Here is an 18,886-nt window from a genome sequence, read left to right as displayed (position 1 = left end):
CCATGGTTTTGGCAATGCAAGGCCATGATTAGCATTTCAGTCAGAAGTTTCATTTTTATTGGATCACTGTAGATAGTTTTGGGACCCTTCCCTTGACGCTCAATTTGCTACCATCCTGAAGGAGGCAAAATCTGAAGGTTTTAAAATGGGATGAGCTACTAAAGGACAGGCTATGATAACAGAAGAAAACTGCAGTCAGAGTCACTTTCCAGAACGTAAAGGCTACAGGACCACATTTTGCTCTAGCACCAATATTAAGTTCCAGAGAAGTAATGAGGGGCTCACAAGGGAAGAGAAGGGGATACAAAGGCACTCTGGTCTTTTGGATTCAGACTTTCAGTCCCACCCACCCCAACATAGTTTTTTCCAAAGAAAAGCTGTAACCAAAAAAATTACCTAACAGGCATCCGGGAAACCGACTCTCGCATCCGACGCATTGTCAAAGAAGGCAGTGCTGGGACCCCACTATCACCAATAGTAGAATTTGGAAACAATCTACATGAAATCAGAGGAAAGTAGGTTTATTAGAATTACAGTAATTTTAGAGTCAGACTGGCTTGCCTTGCAACTTTTGCTAACAGTTACTCAAAGTGAACATTTTCTAGTCTCATCTTCCTCAGCCATTTTAGACTACCCAAATATCTGGGTTTGAATGAGTACAAAATGTTAACAACACTGACCTGCCAATGAACATATAGGATCCAGTGAGCATTTCTAAAAAGCACTGGGCCAATATCCAGTTATATCAAATAATGTGTTTTAACAATACTACTATAGGGCACATGATAACGTAAATCACATTGAACTTTTCTGGAAATATTCTTTCTTGGAAACACACAATGAGAAGACTGAATATGGAAAATAAGTGTCATTCAGAACCAAACATCATAAATAAGAGGAAAAATGATATTAGCATCAACGGGCATCTTTTTTCCATGACATGAGCACTTGTGCTCAGAAATTTCACAGGTTAGCTACCCCAGTTAATCCTCAAGGGAACCCTGCAAGGAAGCTAATACTCTTTTTCTCCAGATGGGTGGACTGAGGCTTAGTGGTGGTTACAGTTTATTAATGGTAAGGCTGAGATTCTCACTCATGCCTGCTAATTCCTAGTTTGTGCCACTTAGGTCAGAGGAACAAAAGCAATGTGACAAACATGAAAGCAGAAAAGGCATTCCCACTGCAATTTAATGACAACACTCCCTTTATTTTTCTAGTACTCTCAAAAAGAGATAAAACTGACTTTTCATACCCCCATTAACAGTCCTTAAAAGGCAATTTGGAACATGTATTTTCAATTTAAACCTTACTAAAAACAAGTATCTTTTGAGGTTTTACATTTATATCACTTTAAAACTAATGTTTTCTCCAATTTGAGGTGAAGAAAATAGCACCAACTATGCTTTCTGCTCCTTCTCAATAACAAAGGTCTGTTTAACATATTCAACAAAATAAAGAGTAGTGTCTACTAACAATCTAATAGATGATACTGAGAGAGAAAAGCCAAAAGTCTTGGTTTTCATATCCTTTCGTTCTTTGCTTATTGAATCACAGTAGTCAATCTCTATTTGTTAACAGTCCTACCTGCTTGTTTTAGAAGTGATACCACACTAAAACTCATTAGTTTCAGAACTGTCATGTTTCTAAAGTTGATGGTTGCCAGTTCACGATAATTCATTTAGTAAGTCTAAAACCCACACTTGTCAGCCAAATATACAATAAGCACCTTCAAAAGAGTTTATACTATTTATATTCCTTGAAATAAGAATGGTGCCTTACAAGAGTTGTCTGATATTACTCCAGTCCACACACATAGTAGGTACTTTGGTGCTACAGTGCTCATGAAATTTGTAGCCACAAGTCTGACAACGAAATCCATTTAGCAGGAACTTCTGACAGATGTCACAGAAGGCAAGCTTCAGGAAGGTCTTCCGAGCCTGGAACAGGAACACAGGTATAAATTCTGTTGAAAAAAAGGAAAGACTACAAAAGACAAAGTAATTTCCTTCTTGGTTTCCAAGAGGTCTTATGTGAAGAATTGTAATAAATAAATAAATAAATAAATAAATAAATAAATAAATAAATAAATAAATAAAGAGGAAGGAAGGAAGGAAGGTAGTTAATGTCTGACATTTGTAAAATTCATGCCTAATTAAACCTAAATTGTCTCACTGTAAACAATGGCATAATGACAGCTTTAAACAATCCAACAATACATATGCCTAGTACCCCCAAGAAAGTGCTACTATACCAGCCAAAGCATCCAACATGCCACAAAAAGAGCTCTGCTACTTACAAAGTTGTGTGTTGTAAGGGGAACATGATCCAGGAAATCTACTTGAAGTTCTTCTCCAATCAACGAAGCGGCATCAGTATTCCAATCTAAGCGTGCTTTCTTACTGAAGGGGATTTTTTTTTTTTAAACGTAAAATAAAAAGGAAATGTTTAAACAAGGTAAGAGTTCAAGGCCAATAGTAATGATGGCTACCATTTACCTCATACTACATAAACATAAAAATCCCATACAACACTATCTTATTTAATTCATATGACAAACCTACAAAGTACGATTATCCCCATCTTATTTAAAAATGAGAGAATGGGGACCCTAAGAAAATAACTTGCTTAAGACCATACAGTGAGTGTAAAGGCTGGAACCCAGCTCAGGTGGACTTCAAAGCTTATGCTCTCAGAATAAAGTTTCTTTTAAAATAATGAACTATAATGGGGCCCCTAAGTGGCTCAGTCCATTATGTGTCTTGACTCTTGATTTTGGTATGATGTGTCATGCTCTTTTTCTCTTAAAAAAAAAGTATAAAAAGATGAACAATAACAATCTCATGATAAAGTAAATATGCAGTAAGTTGGGCTTTGTGACACTGAAATCCTATAAAAATTCTAAAATCCTAAAGGGGGTATAAATACTGCTGTAATAGCAATATTTACTCTTCAATAGACTTCAACCTAGCAATCTGTGCCTAAACAACATAGAAAAAGATACAATGAATTAAAAATTAGCTTCAAAAAAAATGCTCTTTTCTCATGTCTTATGTAGTTAATTCATCAGGCCCACTTCCTGAATGAAGGAAGAATATCCTCAGGTAGGGAGAGAACACAAACATACACATTCAAACTTCTCCCTTGCCTACCAGAAGCCTATTCCAGCCATTTTTTTGGTTATCCATAGCAAATAACTCATTCCTTAATATAATTCCCTATACAAGGACTCCAAGATCATGTTTTGCCCTAATGAAGAGAGAGAGGGGCAGCTCTGTGTTTCCATCAGTCTTCAGGTTCCATCTGTCTAAGAGAAAAGCTAAGGCAGCTCTACACCAGTGTGGCCTTAGAGGAGAGTGGACAGCCCCTCACTGTCCCAGAATCCCTCTAGTCTTTAATAGGCACTAGAGATTAGCTTGGGACCAACCTGGGGCCTAAACCCAGATAATGCTGACATCTGCTGCTTCAAAGATCTACACTTCAACAAACTGCTTCCTAAGATAGAGGGAGTAGTATAGCGGAATCTAAATTGGCCCCTTTGAGTTGACTCATTTCCTAGACTATTCCCTCAAACTGGAGAACTCCTTGAAACAGAAAAAATGCAAGCTGGAGATCAGTAGCAGAACTAGCATTTTCCAAGAAGAAAGAAGAAACTAGCATTTTCCAAGAGATTACTCCCCCCAAATTCAGGGGGATAATAATGGATAATAGAAGCTATGGAATATTGCTCCTAGCCTTTGATGGGATGCTTCTATCTTGCCACCACCATTAGAACTAAGATTAACTATGGATCTTCCTTGAAGCAGAAATTCTCCTGCATCTTTTAGTCCTATGTCTGCCAAATTGCAGGGACTCAGTAAGCATTAACCATATAATAAATAAATGAATGAATGAGGTGCACCTGGCTGGCTCAGTCAGAAAAGCATGCAACTCTTGATCTCAAGGTCCTGAGATCAAGGCCCCACAATGAATGGAGAGATAACTTAGGTAAAAACTTTTAAATAAATGAATTATATAAGAGTTATTACTCTCTTGAGGATAAGATTCTTTAACTATAAATAATAATGCAAACACTTTCTGAGTACCCATTCTGTCCACTGCATTCCAGGAAACAGAAAAATTTTTTACTCTAAAGAAAACATTACCTGACACTACTGCTTCCATTTATGGAATATTATCAACACCTAATATGTATTCTTTTTCTCAATGCAATGTTTAAACAATAATTTCAAGTTCTTAATATTTTAATTTTCTGAGTTGTCTATGCACAAGGGAATATAAATACATAATATTCTATAGGAAACTAGTATACTTTTTAAAAAAAGAACTATTATTATTTGAAGTCATCAGCTTCCTTACTTGTATGAAAAAAGAGTTGACTTTTAATTTCTTACCCTTTATGTTCATGGAGAAGTCTGAACACAGCACAGCACTCTGGCTGCAGGCCTCTCACCTTGAGTGCTTTCATAAGGCAATCATGCAAACTCATTCCATTTCGCACATTGACCTACAAACAAAAGACCATCTTTAGAACCAACAACAGCTGCACATCCCTTGGTGAGCAAAGAAATAAATGTACCAGTCTATAAAGATATATGCAGATTTATGACAGCATTATTTGTAATGGTAAATATAAATGCACACAGAAAATAGCTGGAATGTCCAATAATAGGTAAAAGCCTAATGTCCAATAGGCTTGGATAAAGCCTAGAATATGTGTGTATGTCACTACTATATTATTTACAATGACCTAGAGGGAGGGGTGCCCATATGTTAATTATGAGAAAATATTTTTCAGAATAATACAAAGAGATTATTCAAAGGGCAGGAAACCTATATATATTTATATATGTTGTATGAGTCTGAAAAGATATATCTCTAGCTATTAACATCAAGAGAGTGGCTGAGAGAGATAAAATGATCAAACTTCCCTTCACACAACTCTATTTTAATTTGCTGAGGGACACCTGGATGGCTCAGCAATTAAGCTCTGCTTTCAGCTCAGATCAAGTCCCACATCGGGCTCCCTGAGGGGAGCCTGCTTCTCCCTCTGCCTATGTTTCTGCCTCTCTGTGTCTCTCATTAATAAATAAATAAATAAAATCTCTTTAAAAAAAAAAAAAACTTGCTGAAATGTACATGCAAGCATGAACATCCACCAGAAAGGAAAATAAACCAATCTAATCTATAAGCAAACAAGAGTTTTTCTGACGAAAACTTGTATTTCAACCTGTTTGAAACAAGATGATTTATCTTCCTGACAAAAATTCCATTTCATACACACTTCACAACTGTAAGGGCAAGCAAGGAGAGGAAACAGAGCTTCTGCCCTGCTACAAAAACAAACACTACTAATTTAAATAAATGTGCACACCATTCCAGGTAGCCTCAGTGTATGTCCTTCCACACTCTTCCATACCCAATCTTCAAAAGCTAGGCAGGTACTCAGAGACCCAGTGTAAGTGTGAGTAGTCAGGGTGCTAATAATAGCAGCTATATAAAATTTCGACTAAGACTTTAAAAGTTTTTATAAAAGCCCCATTCATTTTGTTTTTCTTTTATTTTTTGGAGAGAGAGAGAGAGAGCACGCAAAAGGGGGGGGGGGTGGAAACGGAGGGGAAAAGGAAGAGGGAGAAAGAAAATCCCAAGCAGGCTCCACACCTTGCACAGAGCCCAACACAGGACTCGATCCCACAACATCAACATCATTTTGACCTGAGCCAAAATCAAGAGTTGGCCTCTCAACCAACTCAACCACCCAGGAGCCCCTCATACATTTTGTTTTCAAAGGCAATAAAGTTAATTAAAAGTGAGGCAACTAGAGTCAGTACGGCCAGTAGGAGAACAGAATATAGATTTGCAGGGCTTGTGAATTGCCCACAGTAGAGTTCCTGTGCTCAGTGAAAGTGTGACAGCTGACAGTGGCCAATCCAGAGGAGGTGAGTGTATGTTTGGATCCATTTTAAAAGTCTGAAGTATTTAAAATGTTCCATGGCAACTTTATTTTAGATTTCTTGAAGCAGTTATACTCTCAGATCCATTAACTTCTTGCTTTTCAGAAACAAAACTAAGTGAGATATATGAATCTGAACTATGAAGACAAGACATCAAGAATGAGGACAATGAAAAGGAATACATACACACTAACCAAATCATTACTTGCATCAAATACTGTGCAACAGGGCCTTGAAAACTATAGTGCTGTGTTATACCATTAATCTTCATTAAAAGTCACAGACTCTAAGGACGCCCAGATGGCTCAAGTGGTTGAGTGTCTGCCTTTGGCTCACAGCGTGATCCCACTCCAGGGACGGAGTCCCAAATCAGGCTCCCTGCGAGGAGCCTACTTCTCCCTCTGCCTGTGTTTCTGCCCCTCACTGTGTGTCTCATGAATAAATACATAAAATCTGTACCAAAAAAAAAAAAAGTCACAGACTCTAAGAGTTAGACAGTTCTTTAAATAAATATCCTCTAATTCAGTGGGGTTCACAAATGTGGCTGGCATTAGAATCATCCAAGGAGCTTATGAAAATATAGATTCCCAGCCTCCCCACTCCAATACATCCAAGGATTCTGCTTCACCTGATTTTGAATGAAGCCCAAGAATCTATATTTTAACCTGTGTCAGGTGATTCTAATGGTCATTTTTTTTAATTTTTATTTATTTATGATAGTCAGAGAGTGAGAGAGAGAGAGAGAGAGAGAGGCAGAGACACAGGCAGAGGGAGAAGCAGGCTCCATGCACCGGGAGCCCGACGTGGGATTCGATCCCGGGTCTCCAGGATCGCGCCCTGGGCCAAAGGCAGGCGCCAAACCGCTGCGCCACCCAGGGATCCCCTGATTCTAATGGTCATTAATGGTCCTCAGCTGTGGTCTAAGCACCCACCCAATAAGTAGGCAGTGTACATATTTGTACACATATGTACAAAATAAATGACAAGGTTTTTCAATCAACTACCAATTATACATCTACAACTATTTAAATAATATACATATCCTTTTGGTCACTTTCCTCTCTACAACTCTCCGTGGACACATGTTGAATTCAGTTAAATCTGACTAATTTCTGGAACCCACTAAGTGATTATGAGTCATTCTGGGTTCCAAGCAGTGAAGCAACCTAAGGATGATTAGAAAATACTAACTCAACCTGCTGGCCAGCAAGGGACTCCTACCTCCTATGCTTCCCTAAAGATGGATGCCTGCTGAAAGAATATGGTTCTTCCAGAGAGCAATGGTCCATCTCTGATCAAAGGAATAGGAGAAACTAACTTTATCTGCTAGAGCCTTCTCATAAGCTGTAAGAGGAGTCAAGCCTCTAAATCACTGGTTCCAAACTACCAGCTGTGCTCAACTGAAAGCTGTCGAAAGCTACACAGATGTAGAAAAAACTCAAATAATCATAGCTACCATTTTACTTATAAATTAGCTATTGTACTTAGCATGAGCCTCATTTCATTAAGGTCAGCAAAAAGAGGCTCAAAATATTATGTAACTTGTCTAGATGATACAGCTAATAGAAGGCAATATAGGGATTTAAATTGGGGTCTGGTTGTATTAGAGGTCCATACACATAATCATTATGCCAAACAAAGTTTTTCATTCTTCTAGGCAACGTGGTAGTAAAGAATCAGAGAGACAGGTACACTAACTTCCTGTGGTCTTCAGCCTGCCTTCAGCTTCCCGTTACATTCACACTTCCCATCTGGGCTCCATTTAAGGTTAAAGAAAATTAATGAGTAACAATAGGCAAAATCACCTTGCAAATGAAAGGCCACTGTTGAAATAAGGAGATTACTGTTTATTTTGCCATTAAACTTTTTTTTAGGAAGGGAAACAAAAATAAATGTACTCAAACTTTAAATACCTCTTATGTTTGCCTTCAGTTCAAAATGCACATGACTATACAACACTACAACTGGCAGGGTCCTGAAGTTCAAAAAAGTAGTATAAAGGATTTTATTAAGTAAACTGGGGAGAGAGTAGAACTGTCAGAAACAAAGAAAAAATTCTGGACTGGACTTCCCAACCTCAGAACTTTGTCTCATCCAGGTACAAAGAAAAAAACACAATACGCTGATTTTACTCAAATAGGGGCTGGAAAGGAGGAGGCATGAAAGTTTTGAACTAAGGTTTTCTGAAATGTCCCACCAAACAAAGTTAGCACAACTTTACTTTCCTGTTTTAACCAGGTGAGTTTTTTTCCACTGGGATAGTAAGAAACTATTTTGAGCAGTAATTTCTTGGAAAAGTTGGGATTCTGTGTCAGAAAACCAAGTGGCAGTTTCTAAGGTGCTGTACTTTCTAAGCTACCTGCACTCCAGCTTTGCCTGGGGCCTACAAAATTTACCAACATTTTTTCTAGGTAATTTTATTTTCTTCTGTATACTTGACTATAACATCAAAAAAAATTTAGTGGGCATTTTAATATCCATAATACATGCATACATAAAATTAGCTGGAAAGGTTTAAGGGAGCTTTTCAAAAGAAAAATCAAGAAAACCCTCATAAAAATGTACAAATTGTTTGAATGAAGTGGCAGATAAGATGACTTCCAAGCAGGAATAATAATAAAAGGCCAAGGAGTGAGACGAAAGTTGGGAGTGTGAAAGGAATACAGCAATATAGGGATTCCTGGGTGGCGCAGCGGTTTGGCACCTGCCTTTGGCCCGGGGCACGATCCTGGAGACCCGGGATCGAGTCCCACGTTGGGCTCCCTGCATGGAGCCTGCTTCTCCCTCTGCCTGTGTCTCTGCCTCTCTCTCTCTGTGTGACTATCATGAATAAATAAATAAAATCTTTAAAAAAAAAAAAAAAAAGGAATACAGCAATATAAAGCAATAAAATCTGCAACTGGAAATCCAATTAATAAAGACCTAAGTGACAGTGAAGATTTTGCCCATCTACAAGGTGAATAAAATTATCCAAAATGTTTTTTATAGGCAGATGGACAGCAAAATTTTCTGAGAGGAATGTTTACATACCACTGTTCTTTGCTTGTTTGGCAAGAAAACACGGATAGTGTTGCTTGTCTTAGACGAGTCCGTAAGTTTGCCATCATCTGACGCCCGGCGCTGAAAGCCAAACGGCTGAACTATTGTAGGGGAGATGCAGCTGGGGCCATCAAACACTGTGTCTTTGAATCCAAAACCATTGCTGATCGTCTTCCAGGCCCCCTGTATGTGCTCCATTGATGCAGCTTACACAACACTTAAACCTGTTCAAAAAAAGAAAAAAAACTTAATCTAGAACAAAAGCAACCAATTCAACGATATAATATATAATTAGAAAATAGTATGTGGACTTTCTCTTAAGTGACATTCTCTGCTTAAGTCAGAAAACTTCTATATTCATATATTTCTATAAAAATATTTCATAGACAACTCAAAAATGAGCAAAATAGGGACTAGAAATCAAGATTCATCAAGGGTTATACTACCATTTAAAAGCCAACCTGGAACATGGGCCCAGGTCTCCTGACTTCTAGTCTAATATTTTTTAAATTACATTTCTCTTCTTCTTTAGTTACTGTATATTAAGTGCAAGTGACTACCCTTGGGTATGAGTAACATGTTAAGTACGATGAGAAGTGAAATTAAAAGAAAAAAAGAACTGTAAGCCACAATTTTCTGCTTAAAGGAAGGTAAATTATTTCTAGGATGTGTATTAAACAACTTGATATATAAATGATCTCATTTAATGTGTATAACTAGAGTTTATTTTTTTTTAACTAGAGTTTAAATCCCATCCTCCACTCACCCTTTAAACAAATAAGGTACAAAGAAATCACACTTGTCCAAGAACTCAAAATACATAAAATACGTAAAATAACCAGATTCTATGTATATTTAAATATACATACATAAAATAACCAGATTCTATGTATATTTAAATTTAAAGTCCATGAGTTTTCCATAACATTCACAGTTCAGTTTTGGTACAAAAATGAACTTATAAACAGGAGTAAGCAGAGACACCTAGCCAAAAAATAATCAAATGTTTTAAGTGGGGAACAAGAAAACTGCAATAGAAGTCCACAACAGTCACACAATGATGATAAAGTCAGATACTGTACAGTCAGGACACACCATACTCTGGTATTGACTGGGAGTCAGTAATCATGCAGAAGTGAGGTTTATTCTCCTTCTTTAGAAAATGGTAAGGTTGACAGGAAATCCCATCCTTCTCATACCTTCTTCCCTTAGAAACTTGCTTTGTCTTATTAATAGTACCTACCATTTACTATGTGCCTAATATTATGAGGAAGTATATACTGCATACAACCCACTCATATTATCCAAAATAATCCTTAGAGAAAAACACTCTAGGTAAGACTTACATCTCCACTTTATAGATGAGAAAATTTAAAGACTGACCTCGTAATTCAATTGCACTCTATGAATTTAACCTACAGAAGTATAAGGCAAGTGTATAATGATATATACAAACAAATATAGAGGAAAAAAAGGGTAGGGTGCAAACCAAGACAGAGACTCTTAAATACAGAGAATAAAGTGATTGGCCCAGTCAGTGTCACCAGAGGACAGGTGGGCAGGGGGATGGGTGAAATAGGTGATGGGGAGTAACTACAGAGAACAAAGTGATTGGCCCAGTCAGTGTCACCAGAGGACAGGTGGGCAGGGGGATGGGTGAAATAGGTGATGGGGAGTAAGGAGTATACTTATTGTTTTGAGTACCTCGTGATGTATATACATCTTGAACTACTAAATTGTACACCTGAAACTAGTATTACACTGTAAGTTAAATAAAAACTGGAATTTAAATAAAAACTTAAAAAAGAGAAAAGCTACATGTACAAGCATCTTCATTATAGCACGGTTCATATCCTTGAAAAACTGGGGGAAGACCAAATACCTAATAGGGAATTAAATACTAATGTCTATGTGATAAATGAAGTACTCTATATGTGCAGATGGAAAAAAGCTATCCAAGACAAAACAAAAAATGAAAAATATAGTTTTAACCTCTTTCGTATTAATCTAGGAAAAAGAAAAATGCAGAATCATAAAGAGGTGAGAAAATCTAGAATTAGATTAGAATTAGATTAGATTAGATCAGTGATTAATTCAGCAGGATTGTGAGGAATTTTTATTTTCTATATATTAAATCCTACTTTCTGTTCGTGTTTTACTATTACAACAGTAACGTCTATAAAGTCTTTTATTTGTGTAAGGGACAGAGGTAGGACAAGATACCATAGCTTTCAAGTGGCAGGACCATGGCATACTGCCTTCTACCTCCTCTGGCACCTAAACCCGAGGCCCTTCACACTCCTAATTCTATTCATTCGTTACCATCAGGTCACTTTTTAGAGGCATCCTTTCACTACCATAAGGTCACTTTTTAGGGGCACCTCATTTCCCTAGATCTTTTTTCCCCCAACTAAAAGAAGGAAGAGATGAAGTTTAGAACCAGATGACAGAAAAAGATGAAGAGGGCTCATCTGAGCATCCCATTAGCCTGAAATGATATGATTCCCTTCATCTAGAGATACAGAGCAACCAGAGCAATCTATCTTAAAGATGCAGCTCAACATATTCTTCCCCAATTAAGACTCAGAATATAAGCTAAACTACTCCTTTCTGAACAAACATGTCAAGCTGAAAGTTTCAGGACTTTTGAACTTCTTGTTCCCTCCACCTGGAAGGCCTTTCCCATTATTAAGGCCTTCACCTAAAAGATCACTTTAGAGATGCTTTTGATTTTGACACTGCCGAATCCTGTTAACTACTGTATTCTTAGTCCTTAATATAGTACTTAGAACCTGAGGGCACTCAAATACTTATTAAATGAATTAGGTTAGAAACCAGAATACTGCTGCAAAACAATTTTTTTAAAGCTTTACTGAGAAAGAGCACACACACATCCATGAGCAGGAAGAGGGACAGAGGGAGAGGGAGAGAGTCCTCAAGCAGACTCCCCACAAAGTGTGGGGCTGGACACAGAGCTCAATTCCCAGGACCCTGAGATCTTGACCTGAACCAAAAATCAAGAGCTAGACACTCAACCAACTGACCCACCCAGGTGCCCCCCACCACTCTTACTTTTTAAAAGATAAACTGCTTGATTGATTTTAATTTTTTAATAGAATAGACCTGTCAGAACTAGTAAATGTTAGTTAAATCTCCATTTAGTGGTACATCTTTAAAAAATATCTACCATTCAGCAGATGACGAACTGCAGTAAGCAGCGTACTGTATTTAATTGGGGGAGGGGGTGTAGAGACTGTACTATAAACTACTAGCTAAAGAACCCACTTACAAGGCTTAAATGCGGCCTAAATCCAAGAGCATACTTATTTAATGATGAATTTTAAGTCTTGAAGGCACTTACAAAATAGTGCTGGTGCTTAGTATAGAACATACTACAATAACTTCATTAAAAGTGATCAAAGCAAACCCACTTAAATTCTTTCATTATTTTATTTTTCTAAGACCACTTACTAGGCTAAGAAGCATGTTAAGTCAATGTTTTCCAACCTTTATCATGTCACTCATACACAATGATGAACCATATTTGTAAGGAATGCTGAGATCAGCAGACAGGCTAGGAAGACCAAGGGCCCTACCAACTGCCCCAAGGATGATGGATATACCATTAATCTGTTCATTATAGAAGTTCTATTCTAAGGTTTTCCTTAATCAATTTACTAAAGGGCACACATCTGAAAACAAGAAAAAGTCAGTTTCTAAAAGCCATTCAGCATCAACACACTTGTCTTAACTGGAGACATTCAGAAATCCCATTGATTCTACTCTCAAATAAATATAAATGGGGCACCTGGGTGGCTCAGTCAGTTAAATGTCTGCCTTTGGCTCATGTCATGATTTCAGGGCCCTGGATCAAGCCCCACTTCCAGCTCCCTGCTCAGCAGGAAGCCTGCTTCTCCCTCTATCACGTCTCCCTGCTTGTGCTCTCACTCTCAAAATCTTTGAAAAAATATACAACTGTAACATAAATGCAAACCTAGCTAATATTCTGATCTCTCCTTCTGATATGTTGACCAAATCTCAGCTAAAAAAACACATACACTCACGGGGCAGCCCAGGTGGTTCAGTGGTTTAGTGCTGCCTTCAGCCCAGGGCCTGATCCTGGAGTCCCGCGATCCAGCCCCAAGTCAGGCTCCCTGCATGGAGCCTACTTCTCCCTCTGCCTGTGTCTCAGCCTCTCTCTCTCTCTCTCTCTCTCTGTCTCTCATGAATAAAATCTTAAAAAAAAAAAAAAAAAACCATATACACTCATAATACATACCTAGAGACATACTAAAACTAGAGAGCCCAAAGAAATGAGATTCTAAATGTGAAATCTTTCACTATTCCAAAGAAAAGTTTCAAAACAAATGCTTTCTCTGATGAATGGAGAAATTCACTATGTTGGAAGAAATCCATTTTTCAAAAGCTACCTCTCTCTATATATAAAGGATTACTACTCCTAATATACAAAGAACTCCTAAAAATTAACAAAAAACATGAACAGTGTCACAGGAAAAACTGAGAATTAAATTCACAGAATAGAAACACATGTGTTTATGTATGTGTTTATCTATTCACAGAATAGAAACACATATGTGTTTATGTGTATATATACATACCTAGTAGAGAACTGCAAATTTTGAAAAGCAAAATAATATTTTTAGCATCAGATTCATAAAATTTAGAAGACTGAAAATGAAAATACCCATCACAGGCATTTGAGGAAATCTACCTCTCCTACTTGCTGATAAGAATGTAAACCGCAACAGTCTATCTAATAGTGTCTCTGAGCTGTTTAAATATTGAATTTCTATACCATCTGACAATCTATCCTACAGGGGGAACAGAACAGCCAGCACTACAGAAATACCTAGCACTATTAAGGAATACTTACTGCAGCATTATTTGTAATGTCAATAAACCAAACCACTTCAGAGCCAAAGCCATAAAACTAGAAACCATTTAAAGTAAGACTAGTTTACAAAAACAAGACCTCCCAGGAAAGGATGGCTACCCAAACACACTGGTTAAAGGTATAATTTAAAGAATATTTATCCAGGGAAGCTCAGGAAAACAGTGAGGTAAGAGGATTCTGAGCTCACCTGCTCCAAGAGGATTCTGAGCTCACCTGCTCCTAAAGACACATCAAGGCTACAACTACGTAAGTGCAACTCCCTCTGAAAACCACCCAAAGACTAGCAAAGTAGTATTTTCAGTTAAAGATATATTTTAAAGGGCCATATTGAAAAGGTTAAGAGAGGCAGAGACCCTGCGAACCTCTGAAACCCCCAGTGTCGTTGACTCACAAATAGGATGGATTTCACAGGCACACAGGTCTTCCCTGGGGAGCAAACCAAACTAGCCCTACATAAGGCAACTCTTACCCCAGATCTTTATCAACAAGACAAGCCCCCATGACATTTGGCTTAAATGGCCAGCATACTTTATCAGTCACTCCAAGACCCAACACAAAGGCAGCAGTTTGAAAAGCATCTGGATTATATGTGAAGGAGATTTATTGACTAATTTTAGGGTGTGTGCTAAAGGGGCAGGATCTGTAGGAACTTTCTTCAGGAAGGAAAGGGCTGGTGGGCATTTTTTTTTTTTTTTTTTTTTTGCCTTCCTTCAGCCTAACTGGTGGGAACTAGTCCTGACACTCTCTTTCCATCTTGTTACCAACAGTCACCTGCTCCAGCACTTCCCAATGGACCTGCCCCATCACTCCAAAGCTGCTCCCACCCTGCCACACCCAGTGGACACCCTCAGTGGAGACCAGCAATACCCTAAAACAATTACTGGCCTACCACACCCAGTGGGGCAGCTCCAGACAGGACTAGTGCCCCTCCTACCAGCATGCCTGCAACAGCCAGCTGTGCCAGGGGCCAGTCCTACCAACCAGGGTAGGACACAGTTATCACACCCAGTCACTGCAGCCAGCCGAGCTGGGGACTAGAACCAACCATTAACATGCCTAGAGCAGTCACAGCCCAGTTGTAACATGAAGGCCACACATGAGACACCCATGAAACACCTGGTTGCAGTAACCAGGCAAGACTGAGCTACTAGGATCCACAAGTCACCTTTTACTTAAAGCCACTATTTTGAAGACCAAGAGATACAGCTGACCTCTCTAATACACAGAAACACAGAGACTCAGACAAAATAAGGGGATGGAAGAAAATGTTCCAAATCAAAGAATAAGATAAAACCTCAGGAAAAAAAAAAAACTAAATGAAACAAAGTAATGGTTATAAAGACTTGAGAGAAGAGTGGATGAACTCAGTGAGAACTTCAACAAAGAGAAAATATATAAAAAGAACCAATCAGAGCTGAAGAATACAATAAATGAAAAATACACTAGAGGAGATCAACAGCAGATCAGAGGATGCAGAAATACAGATCATTAATCTGGAGACAGAGTAGCAGGATCACTAAACTAAATAGCAAAAAAAGAGGAAAAATTTTCTTAATGAAGATAGGTTAAAAGAACTCTGAAACAATTTCAACTGTAATAACATTAGGGGTCCCAGAGGAGAAGAGAGAGGGAAGGGAGCAGAAAACTTATCTGAAGAAGTAACAACTAAAAATTTCCCCATCCCGGGAGTGCCTGGGTGGCTGGCTCAGTTGGTTAAGTCTCTGACTCTCTTAATCTTGGTTCAGGTCTCAATCTCAGGGTTGTGAATTCAAGCCCTACATTGGGCTCCATGCTGGGTGTGGAGCCTACAATAAAAACTTTCCTATCCTGGGGCACCTGGGTGGCTCAGTGGTTGAGCATCTACCTTTGGCTCAGGTCATGGTCCCAGGGCCCTGGGATTGAGTCCCACATCAGGATCCCCACAGGGACCCTGCTTCTCACTCTGCCTATGTCTCTCTGCCTCTCTCTCTCTGTGTCTCTTATGAATAAACAAAACTTTTTAAAAAGAAAGAAAGAAAATTTTCACTAAAAGTCAACATAGTAAAGATAAAGATAAATCAATCACTTATAAAGCTAGTATAAAGATTAAAAGACAAAAAAAATCATTTATATCTACAATAATCAGTTAAAGGATAGACAAAATAAAAAGATGTAAAGTATGACATAATATTCATAAAACATGGAGGGAGGGGGTGCCTGGGTGGCCCAGTTGGTTAAGCATCCAACTCCTGGTGTGTCAGCTCAGGTTCTGATCTCAGATTTGTGAGATCAAGCCCCATGCCAGGATCTGTGCTTAACACGGAGTCTGCTAGAGATTCTCTCTCCTTCTCCCGTTGCCCTTCCCAATTGTTTTCGTTCATTCTCAAATAAATAAATACATTAATAAAAAAAAAAAAACAAAAAACAAAAAACAGGGCAGCCCGGGTGGCTCAGTGGTTTAGCGCCCGCCTTTGGCCCAGAGCCTGATCCTGGAGACCTAGGATCAAGTACCGTGTTGGGCTCCCTGCATGGAGCCTGCTTCTCCCTCTGCCTGTGTTTCTGCCTCTCTCTCTCCTCCTCTCTCTCTCTCTCTGTCTCTCATAATAAATAAAATCTTAAAAAAAAAAAAATGGAAAGAATACAAATGGCAGTGTTTTTAGAACGTATGAACTTAAGTGACCATCAACTTAAAAGAAACTGCTATATACAAAAGACATTATATATGGACCTTATGATAACCACAAGCCAAAACCTCTGATACAAAAAAATTAAGAGAAAGGGTTTCAAGCATAACACTAAAAAAGTCGCCAAGTCACGAGAGAGGAAGAGAAGGAAAAAGGAACAGAACTACACAACAGGAAAACAATGAACAAAATGGCAGTAAGTATATACATACCAATAATTATAAATGTAAATGACCTAAACACCCTAGTCAAAAGACATAAGGTGAATGAATGAATGAATGAATGGATGGATTAAAATAACAAAAAACAAAAAACCAGCTATATAATGCCTAGAAGACACTCACTTCAGACCTAAAAATACAGACTGAAAGTGAATGGTAAAAATGGATATTTTATGCAAATAGAAATGAAAAAAGGGAGGAGCAGCAACATGTATCAGACAAAATAATCTTTGAAACAAAAGACTGTAACAAGACAAAGAAGGGCATTACAGGGCAGGCTGGGTGGCTCAGCGGTTCTGCACTGCCTTCAGCCCAGGGCCTGATCCTGGGAACCCAGGATCGAGTCCCGCTTCAGGCCCCCTGCATGGAGCCTGCTTCTCCCTCTGCCTTTGTCTCTGCCTCTCTCTCTCTGTGTGTGTCTCTCGTGAATAAATAAAGTCTTAAAAAAAAAAAAAAGAATGGCATTACATAATGATAAAGGGATCAATCCAACAAGAGGACATAACAATTGTAAATATTTATGCACCCAACATAGGAGCACCTAAATACTTAAAGCAAATATTAACAAACATAAAGAAAGAAGTTGACAGGGGTACCTGGCTAGCTCAGTTAGCAGAGCATGCAACTGCTGATCTCAGGGTTGTGAGTTCAGACTCCATGTTGGGCACAGAGTTTATGGAAAGGAGGGAGGGAGGATTGACAGTAATCCAATAATAGTAAGGGACTTTAACATCCCATTTACATCAATTATAGAGCATACAGACCAAAAATCAATAAGGAAACAGTAGCTTTAAATGACACATTACCAGATGGACTTAACATGTGTATATACAGAAAATTCCATCCAACAGCAGAGTGTACATTCTTTTCAAATGCACATGGAACATTCTCCAGGATAGATCCCACGGTAGGCCACAAAACAAGTATCAATAAATTTAAGAAGACTGAAATCCTATCAAACATCTTTTCTGACCACAAAGGAATGAAACTAGCAATCATTTACAGGAAAAAACACACAAACATGTGGAGGCTACACAATATGCTACTAAACAACCTGTGGAGGCCGAGAAAAATTAAGGCCATCCCACCTAAAGTTTAGCATTAGCACAAGTACAGCCATCTTAGGCCCCTGTGAATAAGAGCTGAACTTTACAGGAAAAACTGCAGAATGTCCTCAATGTCCTTGGCAGGGAATCCCATATCAGAAAGACAACAGAGCTCAGAATTGCCCTGGGCAGAGAATCCCATATCAGAAAGACAACAGAGCCCACGCCCCTGGTAGAAAGTCCCATATTAGAATGAGAACAGAGCTCAATGCCCTTAAGCCCCATATCAGAATGTAAACAGAACTTGAGAAATTCCTCCACCCCTTCTGAAAATCCCCTAGACCAGACTATAAAAAACCCAGCTGTAACCCACTTTGGAGTTCAAGTCCCTGCTCCGCTGTGTCGGGTATACTTGGACCCAAGCTCGAGCTTGCTAATAAACCCTTGTGCGCTTGCATCGGTGCGGGCTCCTTGGTGGTTTCTCGGATTCACAATCTTGGGCACAACAAACCAATGAATCAACAAAAAAAATTGACAAATGAAAGTAGAAAGCCAATGTTCCAAAATCTATGGGACACAGCAAAAGCAGTGCTAGCAGGATGTTTATAGCAATACAGGCTTATCTCAAGAAACAAGAAAAATCACAATCCTATCTTACACACACCTAAGGAAACTAGAAAAATAAGAGTCCAAAGTTAGTAGAAAGAAGGAAATAATAAAGAGCAGAAATAAACTGAGACTCCCCCCCAAAAATAGAAAAGATGTAGAGACTATGAAAAATTATATACCAATAAATTTGACAACCTAGAAGAAATGGATAAATTCCTAGAAATACATGAACTTAGAAAACCAAATCAGGAAGAAGCAGAAAATCTGAATAGACCATTTCTAGTAATGAAATCAATAATTTAAAAAACTCCTAAAAAACAAAAAGTTCAGGACCCAGGCCTTCACAGGTAAATTCTACTATATATCTTTTTCTTAAAAAAAAAAAAAGATATATTTATTTGAGGGAGAGAGAGCTCGCACACATGAGAAAGAGGAGCAAACG

General features: G+C 38.4%; 1 protein-coding gene across 5 annotated transcripts in view; it reads right to left on the bottom strand.

Moving 5' to 3' along the window:
• Nucleotides 1-18,886, bottom strand: part of RAF1 (Raf-1 proto-oncogene, serine/threonine kinase) — a 79,122-nt gene that overhangs the window by 20,026 nt on the left and 40,210 nt on the right. For 3 of the 5 annotated variants that reach the window (XM_038565606.1, XM_038565608.1, XM_038565607.1), the window contains exons 2-6: nucleotides 8,982-9,214; nucleotides 4,392-4,504; nucleotides 2,297-2,399; nucleotides 1,780-1,937; nucleotides 397-495 (exon numbers count right to left, since the gene is read on the bottom strand). In XM_038565606.1, the coding sequence (XP_038421534.1) occupies nucleotides 397-495; nucleotides 1,780-1,937; nucleotides 2,297-2,399; nucleotides 4,392-4,504; nucleotides 8,982-9,188 (680 nt within the window). In that variant the 5' untranslated portion in view covers nucleotides 9,189-9,214. Of the gene's footprint in view, nucleotides 1-396; nucleotides 496-1,779; nucleotides 1,938-2,296; nucleotides 2,400-4,391; nucleotides 4,505-8,981; nucleotides 9,215-18,886 lie in introns of those variants that run through there. The other 2 variants (XM_038565609.1, XM_038565610.1) reach the window with 1 other exon arrangement.

The sequence above is a fragment of the Canis lupus genome, chromosome 20 (assembly GCF_011100685.1).
Source record: "Canis lupus familiaris isolate Mischka breed German Shepherd chromosome 20, alternate assembly UU_Cfam_GSD_1.0, whole genome shotgun sequence".
Lineage (NCBI taxonomy): Eukaryota > Metazoa > Chordata > Mammalia > Carnivora > Canidae > Canis > Canis lupus.
Note: the sequence above shows the minus strand (reverse complement) of the source record. Positions and strands in the feature narration are given on the sequence as shown.